The following is a 22,083-nucleotide window of genomic DNA, read 5'->3' as shown; positions in this document are numbered from 1 at the left end:
TACCTCCTCCTCCCTCCACGCCCACCCTCCTGTCTCCCCTTCTCGCCATTCCTCTCTACCTCCTCCTCCCTCCACGCCCACCCTCCTGTCTCCCCTTCTCCCCATTCCTCTCTACCTCCTCCTCCCTCCACGCCCACCCTCCTGTCTCCCCTTCTCCCCATTCCTCTCTACCTCCTCCTCCCTCCACGCCCACCCTCCTGTCTCCCCTTCTCCCCATTCCTCTCTACCTCCTCCTCCCTCCACGCCCACCCTCCTGTCTCCCCTTCTCCCCATTCCTCTCTACCTCCTCCTCCCTCCACGCCCACCCTCCTGTCTCCCCTTCTCCCCATTCCTCTCTACCTCCTCCTCCCTCCACGCCCACCCTCCTGTCTCCCCTTCTCCCCATTCCTCTCTACCTCCTCCTCCCTCCACGCCCACCCTCCTGTCTCCCCTTCTCCCCATTCCTCTCTACCTCCTCCTCCCTCCACGCCCACCCTCCTGTCTCCCCTTCTCCCCATTCCTCTCTACCTCCTCCTCCCTCCACGCCCAACCTCCTGTCTCCCCTTCTCCCCATTCCTCTCTACCTCCTCCTCCCTCCACGCCCACCCTCCTGTCTCCCCTTCTCCCCATTCCTCTCTACCTCCTCCTCCCTCCACGCCCAACCTCCTGTCTCCCCTTCTCCCCATTCCTCTCTACCTCCTCCTCCCTCCACGCCCACCCTCCTGTCTCCCCTTCTCCCCATTCCTCTCTACCTCCGAGAAGATTTGTCCTCCTGCAGAGACATATTTCCGGACACCTGCCATCCCGTAAAATAAATGACCCTGGGCCCACAACGCAAACAGAGAAGAAGAAGTAAGAAGAAAAAAAAAAAAGAGTAAAGTATCTGTTGTACATTTCTGACAGGCTCCATTAAATACCAAGTTTTTCAGGAACAGAAAAAGAACAGGCGAGAAGAACAGGAAAAAAACGGGGTAAAGATAGAGTGGCGAGTCAGTCAGTCCCACACAGGGAGAAACGTGTTCCAGTCATGCCTTACATGGAAACATGGGAGTCTCCATCAGGCCATGGAGACACCAGCCCTCTACCCCCTCCAGCCCTCGACTGACAGGACCACAGTCCCCAGGACACATCCTACATCTGCTCCTGGCCCTTCCCTGTGTAGCCTACATCCTGCTTCACTGGCCGGACGGGCCCAGGACCTTTTCTGCCCCCCACCTCCCAAAAATGATTGACACCCCTACCCCTACTCCCCACACCTAATCTTAGCACCGCAGTCCGACACTTTCTCTCTCCTGGGAGGTGCGTATAACTCCATCCAACCTCTGGTTTGAATGACGCTCAGATGTGTAAATCAGCTGGAGGAATGCGCCTGTTTGAAGATTTCAAGGGTATTACGTGACAAGAGATCTTTCAAGCTAAGGGGTAGCATTCCTGGGGGGAGATAGGAGATAAGGAGGACTGGAGCGCCAAGTGATGACCTCACCAGAATACAGGACAGAGGTGAGGGGATGGGGAAGAGATGGGCGAGAGACAGAGAGGGTGAGAGACAGAGATGGTGAGACAGGTCTTCTGTAGGAAACACTGGTTCACCACGAAAACAAACTGTATTAAAACACCAGCGGCAGGATAACTTCACGACACGAGCTCATGTAAAGAGGAGAGAAGACATGGGGCAGCTCTGAGACTGGTGGGCCGGGGGGAGCATGGGGGGCGTCTCAGTCCTCAGTCTCACTACCACACATTCCATAGTGAGCAGACACAACCCTTATCGTGCCTCCAGTCTTCTCCACGCTAGGCCTCGCCCTCTACGACCATCTAACTCCGCAGCACAGCTCATGTTGGAGCAGCATATTTCTGCGGGCTGTTATTCTTAGCTTGGCAGCCGGCCAACGTCCTGGAGATGGGGAGGTGGGGAGGGGGATGTGTGTGGCCCCCTAGGGCTAGAATGGCTCGTTAATCTACCAGGTACACAGGGAGGTAGGTCTCCTCCTCTCGCTCTCGCTCGCTCTTTACTCTCCTCCACGTTTGTCTGTCCTGGGGTCTGTCGAGGAGGTCTGTCTGTCTCTCTGTCTGTCTGTCTGTCTGTCTGTCAGGAAGCCTCACCATTCCTCCTGTCTCTCTGCGGTTATGGGACCGAAGAATTCACTGCCAGAAAATTCCAGGAAACCCTAGAGCTCTAGTAACACATAACAAAGACTCCTCTCTCTCCCCCTCTCCCCCTCTGTCCCTCAATTTCTTTGTCTGTCTCCCTTTCTCTCGCTCACTGTCTATATCTCTCTTCCTGTCTGTCAGTCTGTCTCTCTCAGTGGGCCAGGAAGCTCCGTGTTGAGTTTTCTTGTGTTTGACTGTCTCAGTTACTTTAACATATCGGCATTGTGCCATTGTTGTACAATTCTAAACCATAAAGTCTTTTTATAGTAGTGCTTACGTTGAACCACTGACACATAACACACTACCAACACTGTTCTACCACAGTTCCCATCAAGCTGCAGGGACGTTCTCTGCCTAATGGAGGATAAAATTCTACCTCAAAAGGTTAACGTATGGTATTTAAACCACCTAATTCCTACATTTATTAGAATAACACGTATCTCAGACAAGCATGAAATTGTAAATAATTGAGCCTTGCTGTTGGAGGGTAGTCTCTCAGGTTGTGGTGAGGAGGCGGTGGGTCCTCTTATAGCTGGTGGCAAAACTGTAAATGAGATAAGAACACAGACCCAGTCTCTGAACAGGACCGGGTCCAAACCCGCAACCCCTTCCTCTGCATATGGGCTGCCTAGGGACTTCACCCATCTCCACCTGCACCACACACACACACACACACACACGCTTCATACTCTCCTGCTGTGTTTACCTAGGTGTGTGAGTGACGGGTGTTTGGGGCAGTGCCCCGGCCTGGGTCCAGGCTCTCTGCTGGTGTACCATTACTGGTCATTACCTCCAAGCTTAACTAATGGCTCCATTATCCCAGGTGGTCTCCTAGATGGCTGTCACAGTGCATGTGTGTGTGTGTGTAGTGGTGGGGGTTGGGGGTCAGGCCAGACACACACTGTCCCATGAAACGCTGCCAGTCGAGGCTTACGCAGACAGACCCAGACATAGAGCCAGGCTCGCCATAACAACACCTCATTGTTCTTTCTGTGTTTTGTTTCATTAAAGCAGATTTTAATGAGGCCAGCCAGATTGTCACCCCTCCCTCTCCCATTTAAACCCCCTTTACTTCGATTCTAACCCCACCTACCTCACCCTTTCATCCACCTCACCCCTCCATCTACCTGACCCCTCCATCTACCTCACCCTTTTATCCACCTCACCCCTCCATCTACCTCACCCCTCCATCTACCTCACCCTTTTATACACCTCACCCCTCCATCTACCTCACCCTTTTATCCACCTCACACCTCCATCTACCTCACCCCTCCATCTACCTCACCCTTTTATCCACCTCACCCCTTCATCTACCTCACCCCTCCATCTATCCAGCCAATACACCACACTCTCAATCTTTTCAGATTGCAGGTAAAGAACAGATAAGACAGGGCTGCATTTGACAACTCAGCATTAACGAGACAAGACTTCTCGATTACTAATAACTTCATCATTAGCTAACGAGCTGATAATGAACCAGCACTCAGGGATGATTAATGTTCATCTCACTACAGTACACATATACACACACTGCATTTAATAGAAAATCGTTTCAGATTCTTTAAATATATTAAACATTGACATTAATATTTACTTCTGTTCTAACATTTCTGCAATCTATTTTGTAGGAAAGTAGCCCTGCAGAATGTTCCAGCCATGCCACTATCCAGTCATTGTCTCTGCACCTATCCCCAGGTCTCGCTATTTAATTGTAACGGGCATCTAATGGGTATCTAATAATATTTGTGATTGATTGTTTCGCCCAATTACCTTTGGCAGGTCTCTAATGAGGTCAGAGTCTGTTCAATGCCAACCTCTCTCCCTACAGAGTGCGTCTGATTAAAATGGCTTTTTTGAAAGGCTGTATTTCTGGAGTGCTTGTGCCCATGCCAAAATGCGGCATCCCTATCCTGGCACTGGTTCTACATCAGAACCGTTCTCTGACAGAACCTGGCTGTATAATGAAGAACAACAAACCAAAGCTAAATGATGAATCACCCGGGGGGTACTGATTCAAATCTAAACTAACCTTCTGTACTCCTCTCTTCCTCTTCTGTGGATAGATTACCAGGATCCATGGAATGGTAGAGTACAAACTGGCATTCTCTCTCTCTCTCTTACACCCACATGCACAGATCAAAATTATATTGAGTGTGTGTGTGTGTTAGGGGGGGGGGGGGGACTTCATGTCAGCCATTTTAAGTCTTTGATCTTCAGCTTTAATCAATTTCACTCTCCCTCTTCCACCCCCCCTCTCTAACCTCCCACCCCCCACCCCTCACCCTGCCCTACCCACCTCACCTCACCCTTCCCACCCCTCACCCCCCCTCGAGGAGCAGTGACATGTGAAGTGGAAAGACATGGAGGAGGAGAGGCGCGCGCTCCTTCGCTCCTCTTTCCCTTCGCTGCATTCCTGCGCTTCCCTCTGAGGCTTGCATGTAAATAGCTGGGTATGCTTCTGATTAGTCACTACACTCTATAAATGCTCTCTTAAACAGTAACTACTGCTCCTCCCCCTGCCAGAAAGCTGCAGCCTGGCAGGCCTGCTCAGGAGAGAGAGAGAGAGAGGTGGAAAGAGAGAGGGAGATGCAGGGGGGAAGAGAGAGAGAGAAAGAGAGAGGCAGAGTGGATGGATGGAGAGACTATGACAAAATATATAGCTCACGTTCAGATCATAACGCAAAGATACTGCATTGAGTCCTGCTAGCTATGTGGCCCTGCTCCGCACACAAACACAAGTACCTTGTCTGATCCATGCTGCAGAGGTACGAGCTGGATGCATGTTACCATGTAAGGCCTGAGTGCTTCACACAGGCCAGAGCGTGAACTTGGGGTCAGTCCCCGAGAGCTCGTTACCTAGGAGTCCTCTTACACTGCATCCCATGAGAGCCTGCATTCATCATAAAATCACCACGCTCCCCCATGCAAACCATACACTCCAACCTCCTATACAAACACACACACAAACACACACACCTTCCCTATGCCTCCACAGGGCCTATAAGCCATACACTGCTGTGTCTGTTCCCGGTATCCCAAGCTAACCTAGCTAATTCTGTAAATACATGACTTCACTGCTCTCAGTGTTTGCACACATCACCCCAATCACCCCTACCTCACTAAGTACACACAGCCCTGAGTACCCCATTATGGGACTAAACATGTGATTACCTGTGTTTGTTTGGCTTAGGGCAGCTGTGGACGAGGATGGGGAGGGGACTCTGGGGTGAGAAGATGAAGGGGGTGAGGAAGAGGAGCATGAAGAGATGGATGGTCGAGAAAAGGGCGATCCGAATAGAAAGGGTGAATAGAAAAAAGGGTGATTAGGGGGATATTATTAATATTAACAATCAATTTGAAGAGCCTTCACATAAAGAATGTAATGAATTATCATCCAGACTGTTGTAGGATCCTAAACTGAACTGTGCTGGTTGGAAGAGAGACTGGAGCAGTCTGAGGTACACACTGGCATGGCCTGGGTCTCACAGGGAGGAGGCCAGAGGAAAACACAGAGCAAATCAGCTCACGGAGACATTTCCTGTACTGGCTTTATCAGATGAAGAGATGCCCAGGGGCCAATGTCCTGCTTCTCCAACACACACACAGTTTGCTCTAGTTAAAGAACAGTCTTTAGGAATGACATCATGGTGGATGGATGAGGAAGGATGGTGAACTCAGCACCCGCCATCTCCCATGATGCTGAGCATCCAGACCTGGAGGGCAAACAGGAAAGTTTTACCTTATAAGACCACGGTCGGAGTCGGGGAGATCCTGCAACACCAACCATTTAAAGACAGTTTGGGTGAAAACAGATGGATGTGAAAATAGCCTTTTACTGTGGTTAGACCTCTGGAGAGAAGCCTACACTGTTGGCAAACATATGTCTGAGTGTTTAAGGTGCCTGTTATCAACACTGCCATTCAGGCTATTAGAGTGTTGGGCGTTGAGAAAAAGTACACTGTGTCTTGAAGGGAATAAAAAGATGTTTTGAAACCATAGCCAGCCTTTTCTAAGCCCCGAAACCTTTCCAATGATTGCCCCCGAGCTACAGTTTCAGGCTTAAGCTCACCGAGCTAATTGACTTCCAGAACAACTGACTTTGAACCCTATTAATCAAGTACAAGTGAATACTGACAGCCTCCTTCCATATTACCCAGGAGGGAACCTGGCTTCCATGCTTACTCTACAGGACCGTCAGCACTGCAGGAACATGAGAACCCATCCTGGCACTGGTTCTGATGCAGAACCGTTCTCTGGCAGAACCTAGCTGGATAACGAAGAACAACAAACCAAAGCTAAATTACAGAGAGAGGAATTTCCATCAGAGGAAAGATATGAAAAAAGAAAGTGAGAGGAATTTTAGATTTGATTTATATATTACTAACCAAACATATGAAAGCCTCTAGTTGCACATTTTAAGGAACCTAAATAAATAGAATCTTGAGTTTCAGCTCGAGCCAGTTCTGACTTCACAAACAAGGAATGCCCTGATTTTCCCACTTATTGAACGACACCCAGTTCAGAGTTACACAGATTCCGCATATTCCACCCTGAATGTGCTCCAACCTCATCATATTATTGAACCTAGTGTGCGGTTCTGGGTACAGTGCATTCAAATTACATGCTATTGGATTCAAAGGCTGAGCAGGCTGGAGGACTGAAAGGGAGTATGCTACCGTGGCCTCCATCCAGGACTCGCTCCCTGGCTCTCCAGCTGCCTGTCAATCACAATTTTTTTAGAACAGAACCTAAAGAATAGGAATGTGAACACGTTCTCCTGTGACCCCTCTGTGACAGAACCCTCCAGTGAAAGCTACTTATTGCAAGAACCCTCTGCCCCGGTCAAACACCCTTGCTTGCTGACACCCTGAACACAGCCATATTACCGTATCCAATATACTATATGATATGGTCAATGTTAATTACACTGTAAAAACATGGACAGTGACAAAGGGTATGTCAGGAGGATTACTTTTGACACATCAACACTCTTTCACCACAATAAACGCTCCAATAACGCCCACATCCACTTCCTTAGCTCCAGGTCCAGCCTTGCGTCCAGGACAGAGTCTGAGGCCACATTTCTGGGCTGACTCACTAACCAACCAACCAACCCCCTTCCTCTAACCTCCAGGCCTTGGGTATGTGAGTTCCCTGCTCTCCACCCCCTCCTACACCCCTGGCCCAGCTGTGCGGTTTAGGACAATGGTTCCGATAGTGAACAGAGCTGATCCAAAAACAGTCTTAGAAAAAGAGAGAGCGAAAGAGGGAGAGAGAGAGACAGACAGCTTGATAGATAGATAAAAACCAACAGTAAGTGAGCTTGAGTGACGGAGAGAAAAAGGAAAGGGAAGGAGTGAGAGTGATAGAGAGAGAGAGTGCGTAACAAGAGCCCTCACCGCAGTGCACAGGCCAGGCATCAGACTCCGGAAACACAGGGCAGTGTTCCCTACATCCTGCCTGGCCTAGCCCATGCTGCCAAACCCTTGTTATCACTGCTACGAATTACCTCCAGATTCCTCTCCTCCTCCTCCTCCTCTCTCCTCTCTTTCCCCTCTCAGCCTGAAGACCCTGAGCTGTTATGCATTCCAGAGGCTATTCCAATCAGCTGTCACCAGGTTGGTTCTGCTCCTTATAAGGTCAGGGCATTCCCTGCATGTTTCACAAACACGGCAGACTTATCAGATGACGTTTCATGGACAATTACTGCCCTGTCTTGCTCAGAGAAATCTCAGCCCCTATAGAGCTGGAGACACACATACTTGAACACACATTCTGGCACACAAACAAACTCTCTCTCTCTCTCTCTCTCTCTCTCTCTCTCTCTCTCTCTCACACACACACACACTCTGACAGAGCTGCAGGCTGAAAGCAGAGAGATCAGAGACAGACTTACATGAGAACAGTTAGGTGAGGTGGAATATGTAGGCAGATTTGCCTCAGGGACTGAGGGATTATGAGGAATGTGACATTGAAACGATGTGGATTCACCTGGTGGTATGGCAGCTCTTTGTTCCAAGACGGTTTGGAGAGATTAAAAAAAGAACTTCAAATCCCATGATGCAGGAATTGGGAGTAAACACCGCAAACAGGTGCTCCCCCGCGTCCCGGTGTATGCGAGGCTGTCTAGAACAACGCTCTTGTGATGAGTAGCCCTGCATACTGCACGACTAAAAAGCCTAAAGAGTAACCCCACATGAGAACATCTTTGGCATAACAGTAGAGTTTGATTTCCCATGTCAAATGCGATTTGATCATCACCTCAACCCAACTGCTTGCGTAAACCACATTTTGGTAAACTGGGATTGTTATGTTGTTGTACTACGGAGATAGCTCGAGGCCCACCTGAGTCCGGTCTGTGCTTGCACCTCAGATAAGAATCAGAAGCAAAGTAGGCTACAGAGCAGAGAGAACAGCACTACTTTTTTTATAGAATAAATCAATAAAAGGCCCACAACAATTGCTACAGACAAACTACAACTCAAGCTTTCGTTAGTTTAAGTAAATTAGCTTATGATTTATGTTCAAATAACTTAGTTCACATGATGCATGTAGTTTACAGTGGTGTAATGGGATAGACGTCGCCCGCTGATGTGCATTCATAGCTTTTTAACAAAATTACAGTGGAGAATCGTGAAACTACAGGATACAAAGCATTGTGGCCGTCCAGGCCTGCACACTTTTCTTCTGATGCGATCCAACAATAAAAGAATCGCAAACTACTTGTTCAAGACGCGGCACTTACCTGTTGAGTTGAGTGACAGTTATTGTTCTTAATTCGGGTTCGCCGCAGACAGACAACGCCAGGAAGGCCAGTTAGCGGAGAGGAACAGAGTTGAGCTTCGGTTTTCTCAGGATTCAATGATAGCCTACTACAGGACTGTGCAAGCCCCTCCCTTTAAACAGTAATCGCACATCTCTCATATGAGCTGGCCGGCTCTGAACATCGTCGCGGTCCGCTTTAATTGCAACACCAACCAAAACGGTTACTGAAGTAGCCAAGAAAAAAGAAAAAAAGTTTAGAAGCGAGTGCAGAAGTTATGAACTAAACCTTCCAGTTTTCAAAGAGCTAAAGTCGGGATATGAATACTGACGGAGTGAAAGTATTGGAATCTTAGCAAGCAGCCAGAGCTCCCTTTGAGGCGAGAATGCCCTTTTTTGGTTATCCTTTACGGGGCCTCTAGAAGAAAATCCTACGTCAGGAACGATCATATGAAATGTTAATCTTGGCGAAAAAGGGTCCGTCTGCACAAGCACTTAGAGGCAGCGTAAAATGTATTGAAGTCGTTACTGGATGTGCTTTTGATTGATACAGGCAGATACAACGGCACTTTAAACTTCTGACAACTCAAGTGTGTGTGTGTGTGTGTGTGTGTGTGTACGTGTGCGTGCGCGTGTTTGCACAGACATGGAAACGTCCCTCTTCACCCCAGTAGTTCCAGCCCACACATCACACCAGGCCTCCATCCCTCTGTTCATTGACCTTTTGTTTGTCAGCAAGCTTGAGGATGCAGGGCCAACCTGGAAACACAATAGAGCTGTTGTTTTACATGAACTAGAACAGGGATACTGTTCTTTGTCCCATGGTTGCAACAATGATCACCAGGACAAAGGATGTGCTTAAGAACATTAGTTCACTGGAGCAGAAATTTACATCCCTTGCAGCAACAATGCCACACGCAGCAGCAAACATGCTACTGTGCGGCTTATATTAAAACCCCCCTGAGGATTAGAAACTGAAGTACAGTCACAGCTGTCAATACCTCTCCAGTTTAACATGTTCAGATAGACACATGACCCCGCTCAGTTGGACCTTAAACCACCGTCACTCTCCTGCTGCATCATTTCCCTAGATTATCTACTGGGCCTGGGATGTGGGACATGTATACAGGTTATAATGGTTGTTGCAGGTTCCACATTTACATGATGACATCATGTGTTCAGCACAGCACAGTAGATTTTGGTTTACTTAATCCCTGATGGAGTTACAACATGAGCAGCGGGTTTATCAATACGACTTCATGGACATATTTGGAGATTGGGGCTTCATAGATTCAAAGACTTCTCCGGAGCTAAACATGGCTATGTTGTTGTCTGGGTAGCGATGAGCGTTGCTATGCATAGAGCTTGTGGTAAGAGCTTTACCTGCATGGAAAAGAAACCCACCTGCCTCTGTAGACATGTGTGGTCTCCTCTGTAAAGAGGACTGACAACAAGTCATTATAGGAGACATCATGTGAACATAACATGTATCACCAATAGAAAGATTATCTGTGAGTATCCTAAATCCAACCAATAATTTGACACAGAAGAGTTGAATACATTGTTGGACGAATGCTTGGAACATAACACCTGTGATTTTGCTGTATGGTGTTGTCAGCCTGGTAGAAGACTGACTCATTGCCGTCACTGTGCAGACAATCATTAACAGCAGAATGAGGATGGGACACTACAATTGTCTGGTTCTCATCTGACTTTGTGGCTAAGAGGGCGATACTCTATACTGTAGATACTCAAAGCATCTCACGCACAACTGCATGTTGAAAATTGCCCTCGATAACCAGCCGTTTTAGGTAATCGAAACGAGAGTTTGCAAGTCTAGCTTCTTTGCAGTGTCAGTGTAAGTCACAGTGACACAGACCACAGCAGCAGTGAAACAAGTCTCGTTGAAGCAGGGGTTCACCTCCATGTCAGATATTACATCGAGGGGGATGTTTGATATCACCACGGACACCGCATCTGCACCCAATCAGAGCATGGCCATCTGTGGATCATAAAATGTAAGAAAGTACATTAATATGAGTGTCTGCTATTCAGCGGGTCATAATGTCGCCTACGATCCATAGGAAAACACTGACATGTATTGTGCTGGACCGGTTTACAAGAGGCCAGTGTGGTGAATGGGCTGTAACTTTCACAGTCTTTGGTTATCAGCACTATCTCTTGTTTGCAGTGATCACATTTGCTTTAAATGGTTTCCCTATCAAAGAAGGCAAATATCTGCCACATTATTTAAGCAGACAACCCTTTTCAGAGTGTACCATCCCTTACATTGGACCAAGTATGGATCCAGTAAGTTACACAGAAAATCTACATATATTGACTCGTTGACTGAGTTATACACATTTTAAGGTGCAGATCTCAGAAGTCAGGGTTAATCTCCATTGAACATTGGACAGTGTCTACATAGTATTGGGTGTCCCCTGGTGGTGAAATGAGCAAACTACAACACCAGAAAGGGGATAATGGTCATCATGTTTCCTCAGTTCAACCAACTTCATGACCAGGGCTCTAAATTAACGGCGTCCCGTTGTCCGGTGTTCCAGAGAATTCAGTTCCCCTTTTCTTATGCGTGTGCAAAAGTTTTCTCTTGTTGCTTGGTTGAGCTGAATGTGATTTATATCATCGTATTAGTTTATAGTGTACTTTACCTACTTTCCATGAGCACAAGGTACATTTCTTGATGTTGGTTAGTCAATTTGCAATCAAATACAGGCTTTAAAGTATAGTATAATAAGTTGTATTGCTCAATCATTAGTCAGTCACTGTTTTCAGAGTCTGTAACAGCTAGTGCTAATCCGTCTAGTGTAGCCTACAGTAGAAGCACTACTGTAATTTACAGTACTAAGATATCCAAATTTGAACTGAACATGCCTAGTTATTCGTTAGCATTGTCTTGTTAGGACGGTTGTTTGTATTTTAGTTTATTGTTATTAATGAGATTATTGTGTTTGTATCGTTTTTAACACACAACCTTACGTTTTGTTGAAGGCACAAATAAACTGTTGTACTGTACAATAATTAGGAAAGTCAGTGTTATAATTATATAAAGCAATACAGTGATGCTGGGGATGTATGTTACTGTGATCATTATGTATAACAAGTTACATCTATACATCAGTGTTTTACACTGAGAACACAGGGGGAATACATTTCCCTGGGGGAACACATTTCCCTGGAGGCCTGAGGAAAGTGGTTTATAAAGTAAAGCAGTGATGCTGGTGATGTATGTTACTGTGATCATCATGTATAACAAGTGACATCTACACATTTCAAAACATTTTGAAAACCTTTAGAAACTTTTTTTCAAAACCTTTTTTCATAACCTTTTTTTCAAAACCTTTTTTCATAACCTTTTTTTCAAAACCTTTTTTTTCTAAACCTTTTTTTCTCTAAACTTATTTTTCAAAACCTTTATAAAAAAATAAATTAAAACCTTTTTCAAACCTTTAGAAACTTTTTACTACAGCCACACGAATAATTGTTTTAGCCCCACCATGAAACAAGCAAGAACATTGTGTATTCTATTGTGTTTAATGTGTATTCACATTGAAATTTAGACATTTATTTGAGCCCCACGACTGTATGGATTACTTAAATAGTGTTGCAAATAACCTAGACCCATGTCAGAATGTCAAAATGCAAACACACAAGAATTTACATTTTGGTACAGGTCAAGTTCAGTTTGGGACGGTTCATTTTGCACTTCGGGACGGTAATTGGACAGTGAGGAAAAAGCCCTGCAATACAGTGATAACGGTCATGTTTCCTCAGTTCAACCAACTTAGTACAACGTCATGACCTATACTCCCATCTGCAGCCCAGAGTGAGAACTTATTGGTCTGAGTTTGGGAAGAAGAGAAGAGAAATTAGGAAATACAGAGGCTATTAATTTTATTGTTTTATACATAATGCTTAGTTACATCATGTCAATGTATCAAATGAAAGACAATCAATGATAAATCTCAATGACACAGGCACGCACACATATTGATTCTTCACATAACGATTGCTTGACGTCAGGCTAAATCAAATGTATTTACACAAATGATATGATGAAAGTATAATATTAGGTTGTTCCACATGGTCAGTCCACTGTAATATTCCCAACCAAAAATAAGCAGAAAACTCTCAGCGAAATAAAAATCACAACTTCTCTCACAGACATTTTGTTACAAAAAGTTTGCTTCGTTCCGTCAGTCTCTCACATCCTCTGCATTTTAAAACACTTCATAATCCTCACAACACAGCACGTTTTATTTTGGTGAACTCCTACAATAGCTGAATGATAGGGTAGCTGCTAGCCATGTCCCAAGGTCACGCTCAAACAGGCTCTCCTTGGTCTGGTGTTTCTTACTGTGCAGCAAACATCTTCTTCCTGCCCTCCATCCCTGACAAGGCTTCCACGTTCTTACGCCAGTCAGTCTCCTCTTTCTGTGGACAGGAAGTCAAATCATGTAGACAGGAAGCAGCGAAAAGTCGTGCTTGAAGCACGTGATGTATTATGAACCACATTGGGAGCCTCTATTGTTGCTATACTGTAGGTAGGTAGGTTGGTACTTTATCAATCCCAAGGCAAAAACAAGACAAAAAACAGAAAATATTAGAATGATTTTTTTTTCTCTCCAGATTGTGACTAACCTTCTCCTCCTCTTTCTTCACAGTCTTCAGTTTGGCCTTGAAGTCTGCTTTCATGGACTTGGTTTCAGTCAGGGCCCCGAGCACAGCATCAGCTGACTTCTTCACCCTCTTAAGGTTAGGTCTTTTACGTCCCTTGAGCTCAAACATCTTCTGGCTCAGTGACTCGATCTGTCCGGGACCACACATCAGACATCAGAACCACACCACAGAGCCTCATCAACAGCCTGTCTGGTAACACTGTCAAACCAACCAACTGTCAACCCATCACATAGAGCTGCTCACAATGTGAAGCAAAATATCAAAGTACTGATGCAGTTGAGTGGCAGGCTACCTCAGTCTGGACTAGACCTGAGCACAAATACAAACAATGATTTTTCATTTTATAAACCTCATTTCAATCAGAAGTCTTTTTTATTTCTAGAATGGGTGCAATCTTTGCCTGGTAAATCGGTCCACAAGCCAATGGTGAGAAAAGCTACTAAGAGAAAAGCTGTTGAGATGTAAATATTTTCAAAGGCTGGAAGAAGGAGCTTCCTTCAAAGACTTCAGGTTACTTCAGGTAATCACAGAGTGTGTCTCGGTGAATCATAAACCCAAGAGTGTAAACTTAGGTTCATTTCCATCACAAAGAGAGTACCTCTTTGTCATTCTTGGCCACCTTTACTTCTATATCGTAGCGAGCGTCATCCACAACGTCAATCTTCTGGTGCAGATCCTTACACAGGTCCTGTGAACACATAGTACACACTCAATATAATCTAAGCCACCAAGGACTGCTCAGTAAGTGTGTGAAATTTATCAAAAGCTCTTTAAAAGCAACAGGTTTGGGATTCCAGTCAGTTGTCAGGCTGACAGACAGGAGAAGGCTGCGTGGAGCTGTTCTGGCGTATGTGAAAGAGATGAAGGGAGTGTTTTCTAGTAAAGCACCAGGGATTAGTCCTGACGAGAACTTCACTGGCTCAGTGTCAGGCTGTCCTGCTCATATACACCCCCCCAACCCAACCACCACCTCCACCCCCTGACGTGCCAGTGGTCTGTCTGTGCCCCAGTTATTTGTGTTTGGATCAGACAGGAGACTGTCTGTCTGCAGTGAAGCTGTCATTAGGGAGATTTGAACGGGCTTTGATCAGCATTGTTTCCAGATAAATGTTGTTTCTGACATCTTGTTTAGACCTGTTCACCACAGTCAAATCTCCTTGTTGTGCAGGTGCATGTTTCCTGACCAGGTCTGTGATTGGCCACCAACCTGGAGCTCTTGTATGGATAGGCCGGATAGTTTGAGGGGCGGAGCTTTCTCTTTTAGGGTGGTGTCTCTCTCTTCGATTTGTCTCTGCGCCTCCTCCACCAACAAGCTGTCTGCCTTTTTCAAAAGTTTGGTCTGTGAACAGGGATCAGAACAGAGCATCTTTAATAGTCTTACCATTACAAGACCTTTTAAGTGGGTGTGTGTGTGTGTTTGTGTGTGTATCAGACCCACAATACCTTCAGTAATAGCCTGCGGGTTGCTGAGTACTTGGGTTTTTTCTGAAACAGAGAAGCAGAACAGACATAGTCAGAGACCTCCTCTCTCTCTCTCTCTCTCTCTCTCTCTCTCTCTCTCTCTCTCTCTCTCTCTCTCTCTCTCTCTCTCTCTCTCTCTCTCTCTCTCTCTCTCTCTCTCTCTCTCGCACCGACAAACAGTTGAGCAGACTCCATTAGCCAGGCTAACGATGTTAGCTCACCTGCATACTGAGGGCTCATTACAGACAGGCCAGGGACCATGCTCAGGATGTCTAGTCTGATTAGGACTGCCTCAGTCCAGGTGTTCCACCTTTACCCTACACTCACCTCTGCTCCCAGAGACACGGTCTTGCCCATGGAGGGAGTGGGGATTTGTGTTTTGCTGTGTTCACGTAGACATGAGCTGGATGGACTTAGTCCCCAAGGGCTGATAGGCCCATCCGCTGCTTTGTAGATTAGAGAGTGTGGGGTGTTAATCCCAGGGGGTGAACCCAGGCTGAGGCCCTGTGGGGCTGTGGAGGCCGGCCCTGCCCTGCGGCTTAATGGTCGTGTGGAGTTGAGTGCAGTGTGAGTGTAGTGGATGGACCTCTTCATTATGCAGTGGATTAACTCCTGACCAGGGCTGTGGTGACGCAATACCCGCTGGTGTTCTGAAATTGCCAGTAAATGTTTGATTTCTAAATGTAGCACTTTTAGCTGTTGGCAGGTTGTTAGGGCAATTAGACAGGCATGGTGTGCAGTTTTTTATGACTAAAATTAAAAATGTTTACGGATGGACCATTTACTGAGCTAAATTTAATTGGTCCTTTTAAGGTGGTTTGTTATTTCACACGCAAACAACAACAGGGCATAGATATGTGGATCCATATCTTCAAAACACTCACCGGTCTGCGCCAAGCATGAAGGAAATCAGAAAACAAAAGACGTCCAAAGGACAAAGACAAAAAGAAGACAAACAAACAAGCCAAAATAGAGGTGGTTACTTTGTTCCATCACAGGGTGAAAATAAAGTAATTCCTGCTGATTGACAGTGGAGAGACTTACCCTTCAGACATGGCTGTGCTGGGCTAGGGTCCCTGGTGGAGAGCCAACATAGTTGAGGTCAGTGTTTGTTAGAAGCCTGCAGCCAGTAGACTGCAGAGCCAAGTTGGCAGTGCCTCACACAGAGGGCTCCACATGGCATACACAACAGATTACAACCCGCATGATCACGTCATATAACCGTCACAGACTGGAACAGGAATGTGTGAGATACTGTGTGACATGATAATAATATAAATTCACGCATTGTACCTTTAGGATATGACGTGTGGTGTAGCATATGACACCTTCTGCAAGGTCACATAAAACCTATCTACTGGATCATTTTTCACACAGGTAGCAATATTACATTCAGCAATGATTCTCTCATATACTGTAAAAGGAATCCAATAGGTTAGCACCATCCCTGTCCTGCACCCATAAACATTATGAGCCGGTGTAATTGAACACAAATCACACTCATGGCTGCAGCTATTGGACTGCAGCCTGGATGATTATCTGGCTGTAATTGTAGCGAGGCCCTCCGATTTTTATTTTCCTCTCGCTTTAAGCTGTCTGTCTCTCTTAGCATTCACCCTGTCTCTTTTTATCTATTTTCTCTCTCTCTTGATCTTCCCCTCGCTCTATCTTTCTCTGTCTGTCTGTCTGTCTGTCTGTCTCTCTGTAGTATGCCGGTCTGTCAGTCTACTGTCTCCGGTCATCACGTTGACAGCACAAGGACACAACATCAGTTGGCACAGCCGGGAATCCAACTGGCAACCTTCGGATTACTAGCCTGATTCCCTCACCGCTCAGCCACCTGACATTACCCGTCAGGTGGACACGTTTCACCTATCCATCTCTCATCCTCCGCATGCTCCTACACCCCGTAAGCAAAGTGCTACCACACAGGTGCTAATCCTTCCTGGTTATTGAGGCTTAGAGGACCGTAGAGAGCAGCGGGGCTTCATCTCCCAAGGCGTTGCGCTCCTACTGAGGAAAGGCCTGTCTGCCTTAATGTCAGCTCTCTGACATTACACAGAAGGATCGAACTGGTGACCTTCACTGTGACACAGCGCAGCAGGCCTTATTAGCTCTCTGTTAACACACACACAGACACGCACGCCCTGAGCGCGTGCACACACACACACATACAGTCGCATTTCTGGAGGGCTTACATGTGGTGGTGTGAGGCAGACATACATAGAAACACACATACACACACCCTAAATGTTGTGCTCCAACATTCTAACATTATTCAAATACAATATTCTAATACAATAAAATACAAATTATAAATTCAGTTTTGGTTGGAAATATCAAGATTGTAAGGAAGATATGGTCTATGACCTCCAACACAACAGCCTTGCAAGTTAGAATGAGGTTACACACACACACACACACACACACACACACACCGATCGTAAACTTTGTGTATGATGACCTTAAAGCGTCAGCTACAGAACCCTCTTGTTAACAATACAACAACTACCAAACAAAACATTCCTACATGGCTAATTACTTATCACTCTTATCATAACAAACATTCTGTCAGAACCCTTCCATTATCCAGAATTTCTATCTACCCTACACAATCAGATCACTTACCCGTAGAGAAAGAAACCAGTGTGAGCTTTGCTGTAATGTTGGATGGCAGAAAGCTGTTTGTGAATATGGATGATTGATTTATGGGTTGTGTTCCCCCTCTGAGAGCAGGGCTGGCTAAAATAGTCCCTCCGGATGCAACGCCTCTCGGCTCCACATTGGTCACATTAGAGTGCATCACAGGCACACCAAGTTCAAGGCGTCTCCCCTACTCCTGAACTGTCCTACCCATGACCTAAACGTGTCCTATCAATGTCCTACCTTTGCTCTGACCTACCTGTGCCATAGAACACACCTGTCCTTCCCTGTCCTGTTCTCTCCTGTTCAACCCCTGGTCCAACCCCTGTTCCAAACTCCCACCCTAACTCCCTCACAGGAACACTCCAGACACCTCCACACCACTCCACAAACACACAGGCTGATGGAGCAGACACTGTGGAAGATTGACTTGGTTTGAAAGAGACCTCTTCAAGAGGTCATTCTTGCATCTCGAACTATACATTTTTCTCCCCAGCTCCTCCCTCCCCTTGCAGAGATGTCCTCCATATTCTCTCGGCCTTGAGAACCTTGTGTCTCGGCGAGTGTGCCGTGTTAAATGTGGGCCCTGTTTGCTGGGAAGCCCTAACAGTCATTCCAGAGGCCGTTCTGCTGGAGGACGCTCATATCTGCTCCTGTGATGACCCCTCCAAAGACAACACAGCTCCGCTGGTCAGGTGGCGGCTCATAAAGACTCATAACTGGTTAATGGAGCGTTTTACGAGGCTGTCCGCTGCTGTGATTCACCGGTGCCTCAGGCCCTTGGATGAGATCAGACCAGAGCAGCGATGAGGGGCTAATTACAGGTGAAGATGATATGTGTGGGTGTGTGCTTTTGTGCATTTACTCTGTAGTCCCATGAAGCAGAAATCTATAAATTGTGTGTGTGTGTGTAGCCAGACCAGGGCCCACAGGACTGGTACTCTGTGTCCTAAGCCCTGTTGACCTCTCTCCGCCCACAATAGAACGTTAGAGGGCATGTACCAACAAACAAAGGCACTACTATATACACACACATACACATTTCGCCCCTCAACCCCACTCCCTTCTGTATCGACTCACACAAACACGCCACAGGTCAGGCAGGTATGCCTGCAATTGTCCCTGGTCTTGTTCCCGGGTCCAGAATAGCTCAGTAGCAGCTGATGGTGTGGTGTGATGCAGGGCAACACAACACCTCCTGTGGGGGGTGCGGGTGGGGGGGGGGGGTCACTATGATCTCAACGTGCCCCTCCGCATACAGGTCGTTTCCAGCCTAGTTAACCACTCAGCTTCTGCAGGGGGTTAAACCAACACAATTATCAGATAACAGACCCATGTCCCAGATCACAGCTATTGTATCAGTTAGTGGGTGCGCTTGATTCAGGCCATGGAGCAGACCCAATAGCTCAAGACTCCTAGATGAAACAAACGTACCTCCAGTATTTGGACACTGTGGGTGGGGTTGAGACAGGCTCTCTTTGTGTCTGATCTGACACTAAGCCAGGTGTGGTGGTATATAAGAGGTTTAATAGGCTGTCGGGTGTGTTGCTGATTGGAGTGATTTGACGCGCCCGTGTTTGATTTGACTTTGCCCGTCTCAACGCGGCTCGTGCAGATGGAGAGAAATGCCAGTCATTATTATTGCGTAGCTCCCTTCTTAACCAGCAGGATAATAACACCAGTCAGAGGAATTACCCACAGCTTAGTGGCTGTTTATTCTCCTCTGAGCTGCACGGGCGCGGGGTTCTCGGCCAATTCCGTCAAGTCATTTGACACATCAATTTCAAATATTGCATAATAACAGACATCAAGCACATCAAATACATTGATCAAACCCCTTAGAGTATTTGGAAATAATCCAAGAGGTGAATTTGATGAGCCTTCTGACTGGATCCTGCATTGATTCTACTGCTAAAAGAAAACAAATTATTTATACTGGTCCAAGTAGATGGCCCAGATTCAGGCCTCATGACATTTAGCACAGACAACATCTGTCCTCAAACACCCATGTTAATAGTATGAATATTTATTGAAAGACTGCATCTAATATCCTTCCTGAATAAAAACACTGGTGATGCAAATGAGCTGCAGTTCTAATATGATTTACCACAGGCCTCCCTGTGTGTGTCTAAGACTACAGTACTGTGGGTCTCATTTTAATTAGATTGGATTTACATAACGATTTCCTATTAACTGGGTCCCCAACGAACCATCCTGTAGTAGATAGCTTCTCCCCCACCCCCTCAACACTAACAATCCTGGCGATGCCTCACACTGCGTGCAGTCTCCCCCTCACCTCACCTCACCTCACCTCACCCCTTCACCTCACCTCACCCCCTCACCTCACCTCAGCCCCTCACCTCACCCCCTCACCTCACCCCCTCACCTACAGGTGGGTACCCAGTCATAGAAGCACACAGAAGTCTTTGTGTCAACAACACATCTCCTCACTCTCTGGTGGTGTCGCCTCGGCTGCTCTTGTCTACAGTACGGTTCACTGTGGATGAAAGGCTCATATATGGAAAAGGAGAGAGGGTGAGAGAGAGAGAGAGAGAGAGAGAGGGGAAGAGAGAGAGAGGAAGAAAGAGAGAGGAAGAGAGCTCCACGGGAGCAAAGCGTCAGGAGGCAGGGGGCCCTCGCTCGCTCCCTCGCTCGCTTGCTCCATCCCTCAACCAGCTTTTGACACACTTTACACAAAGTCAAAGCCTTCCTCTGAACTGGGGCACATTTCAAACAACCCTCCCCCCCCCACCCCCCCCTGTCCCGTTCTGTGAAACAGCAACCCAGGCGATGTCTCAGTCTGACCTAAAAACAACTGTGGGAAGACGATACCAGGCTCTCAGACACGAGGAGGACGCAACATCAAATATTTACCGAGCGGTGTACCAATCAGCGCGCGGGGAGTAAATTCGGCAGAGGGGCCCTTTGAACAGGACTCTGAAGCATCTGTGAACCACGGGCCCAAGCTCTGCTCCGAGTCCGCCTCTCTCAGTGGGGGATACGGAGATAAATACAGGCTGCTCCCTTTACTCCTTCTCCCTGCCCTCAATCCAGCCGAGTGAAGAAATAGGACAGCATGGTGGGTATTTCACTATGCTAGTTTCTTTCTCGGATTCTTTCAATGTGGGGATCATGAGGTGATGGAATTTCCATATGTATGATTCTCGCTGTGCTGAGTAATCCTGGCACCATGGTTGGGTAAACCACCACACACCAGCGACTCTAAGCTCCAGAAATTCCATTCCAACTGCTAGCAATTAAGGTGTGCTTTTAGCTAGAAGCCATTTAGGATTACAGCTACCCAGAATTCATTTGAAATATTCCTCAGAGAGCTGAAAGGGAGGCAAGGTTGTCTGTGTGTGAAAGCCAGGGCCTTTCATGTGTGGGTGAGTCAATCAGTGTGGTCTTCTGAGTAGAGAAAACATTCATCAGTCTATAGTTATGGCATCACACTGTTATTCAGCACCTCTTCTGGTTCCTTCATCTGTCCTTGGACTGGCACTCGAACATGCAGTGGTGCGTAATTCAGTTCAACCACTAGGGGGCAGGGCTTCGCTGGGTCGAGCGTTGAAGGACTGCAGACAGAATGAGAGGAAGAAGCTTTGAACGCTAACTCTTAATGAGAGGCTTGTAAATATGTAAACAAAGTTAGAGGGGCTCCACAGAGCAAACCACAAGGACTTCCATCCCATGTACTCTGAGGAATGGATAGATGCATTCATATCCCCCAAACACACAAAGGAATGGAAAGATAAGGGTTTATCGTGGAGTCCCATCTGTGAATTGTTGTGGTGTTCTAAAGCAGGATGCTGTGAACAGTGGCATCTATAGCTGCCACTCATGCAGAGATTATGTGTTTGTGCTTGAATGTACTCAAATACATAAACATCTGGCTGTGTGGGGGTGGCGTCATTTATCACACACAGGCGCACACGCACACACATGCAGACACCCCCCCCCACACACACACACATAAACACACACACAACACTCACATACACACACACACACACACAAATGCACCGCTCCTAGGGGATCTTGAGGAAATGCTGTTTGCTGTCATGGGACTTGATGGTGCGTGAGACATGAGAGGAGGGTGAGGAGGGTGAGGAGGGGGGGAGATGAGGATGGCTGACGGCGGAGGGCAGCGCAGGGTCACATCAGAACGCAGTCAGAGGTCAGAGGTCAGGGGAGGCACACCCGGCTGTCTAAGATGTGGCCGTCGGTGAAGTGACCTCTGACCCAGTCTGCAGGGTGGGTCAGGCTTTAGACCTCAGCAGAGCCGATGAAGAAGGGCTCCAGGGGGGATTTACCAACTCCCACTGGAGGATGGGGACAGGGGAGAGATGCTGCCATGCATCTCCATCCTGCTAATCATATACAAACATA

The 22,083-nt window shown here is 46.9% G+C and overlaps 2 protein-coding genes across 9 annotated transcripts in view; both read right to left on the bottom strand.

The window, feature by feature from the left end:
• cald1a (caldesmon 1a) overlaps positions 1 to 9,272 on the bottom strand; it is a 36,536-nt gene extending 27,264 nt beyond the window's left edge. For 2 of the 8 annotated variants that reach the window (XM_062483007.1, XM_062483005.1), the window contains exon 1: positions 8,876 to 9,271. The gene's annotated coding sequence lies outside the window, so the exon portion shown is untranslated. Of the gene's footprint in view, positions 1 to 5,301; positions 5,352 to 8,875 lie in introns of all 8 variants that reach the window. The other 6 variants (XM_062483009.1, XM_062483004.1, XR_009932549.1 and 3 more) reach the window with 6 other exon arrangements.
• A 3,515-nt stretch (positions 9,273 to 12,787) lies between these two features.
• Positions 12,788 to 17,818, bottom strand: tnni4a (troponin I4a). The gene is given in 7 exon segments (XM_062483035.1): positions 12,788 to 13,344; positions 13,552 to 13,719; positions 14,189 to 14,278; positions 14,798 to 14,929; positions 15,034 to 15,075; positions 16,092 to 16,127; positions 17,680 to 17,818. Coding segments are annotated over 6 exon segments (528 nt in total). The 5' UTR covers positions 16,107 to 16,127; positions 17,680 to 17,818; the 3' UTR covers positions 12,788 to 13,263.
• Between the last annotated feature and the right edge of the window lie 4,265 nt (positions 17,819 to 22,083).

This window comes from Osmerus eperlanus, chromosome 17 (genome assembly GCF_963692335.1).
Source record: "Osmerus eperlanus chromosome 17, fOsmEpe2.1, whole genome shotgun sequence".
Classification (NCBI taxonomy): Eukaryota; Metazoa; Chordata; class Actinopteri; order Osmeriformes; family Osmeridae; genus Osmerus; species Osmerus eperlanus.
The sequence above is the reverse complement of the archived record's forward strand: the minus strand, read 5'-3'. Positions and strand labels throughout refer to the sequence as shown.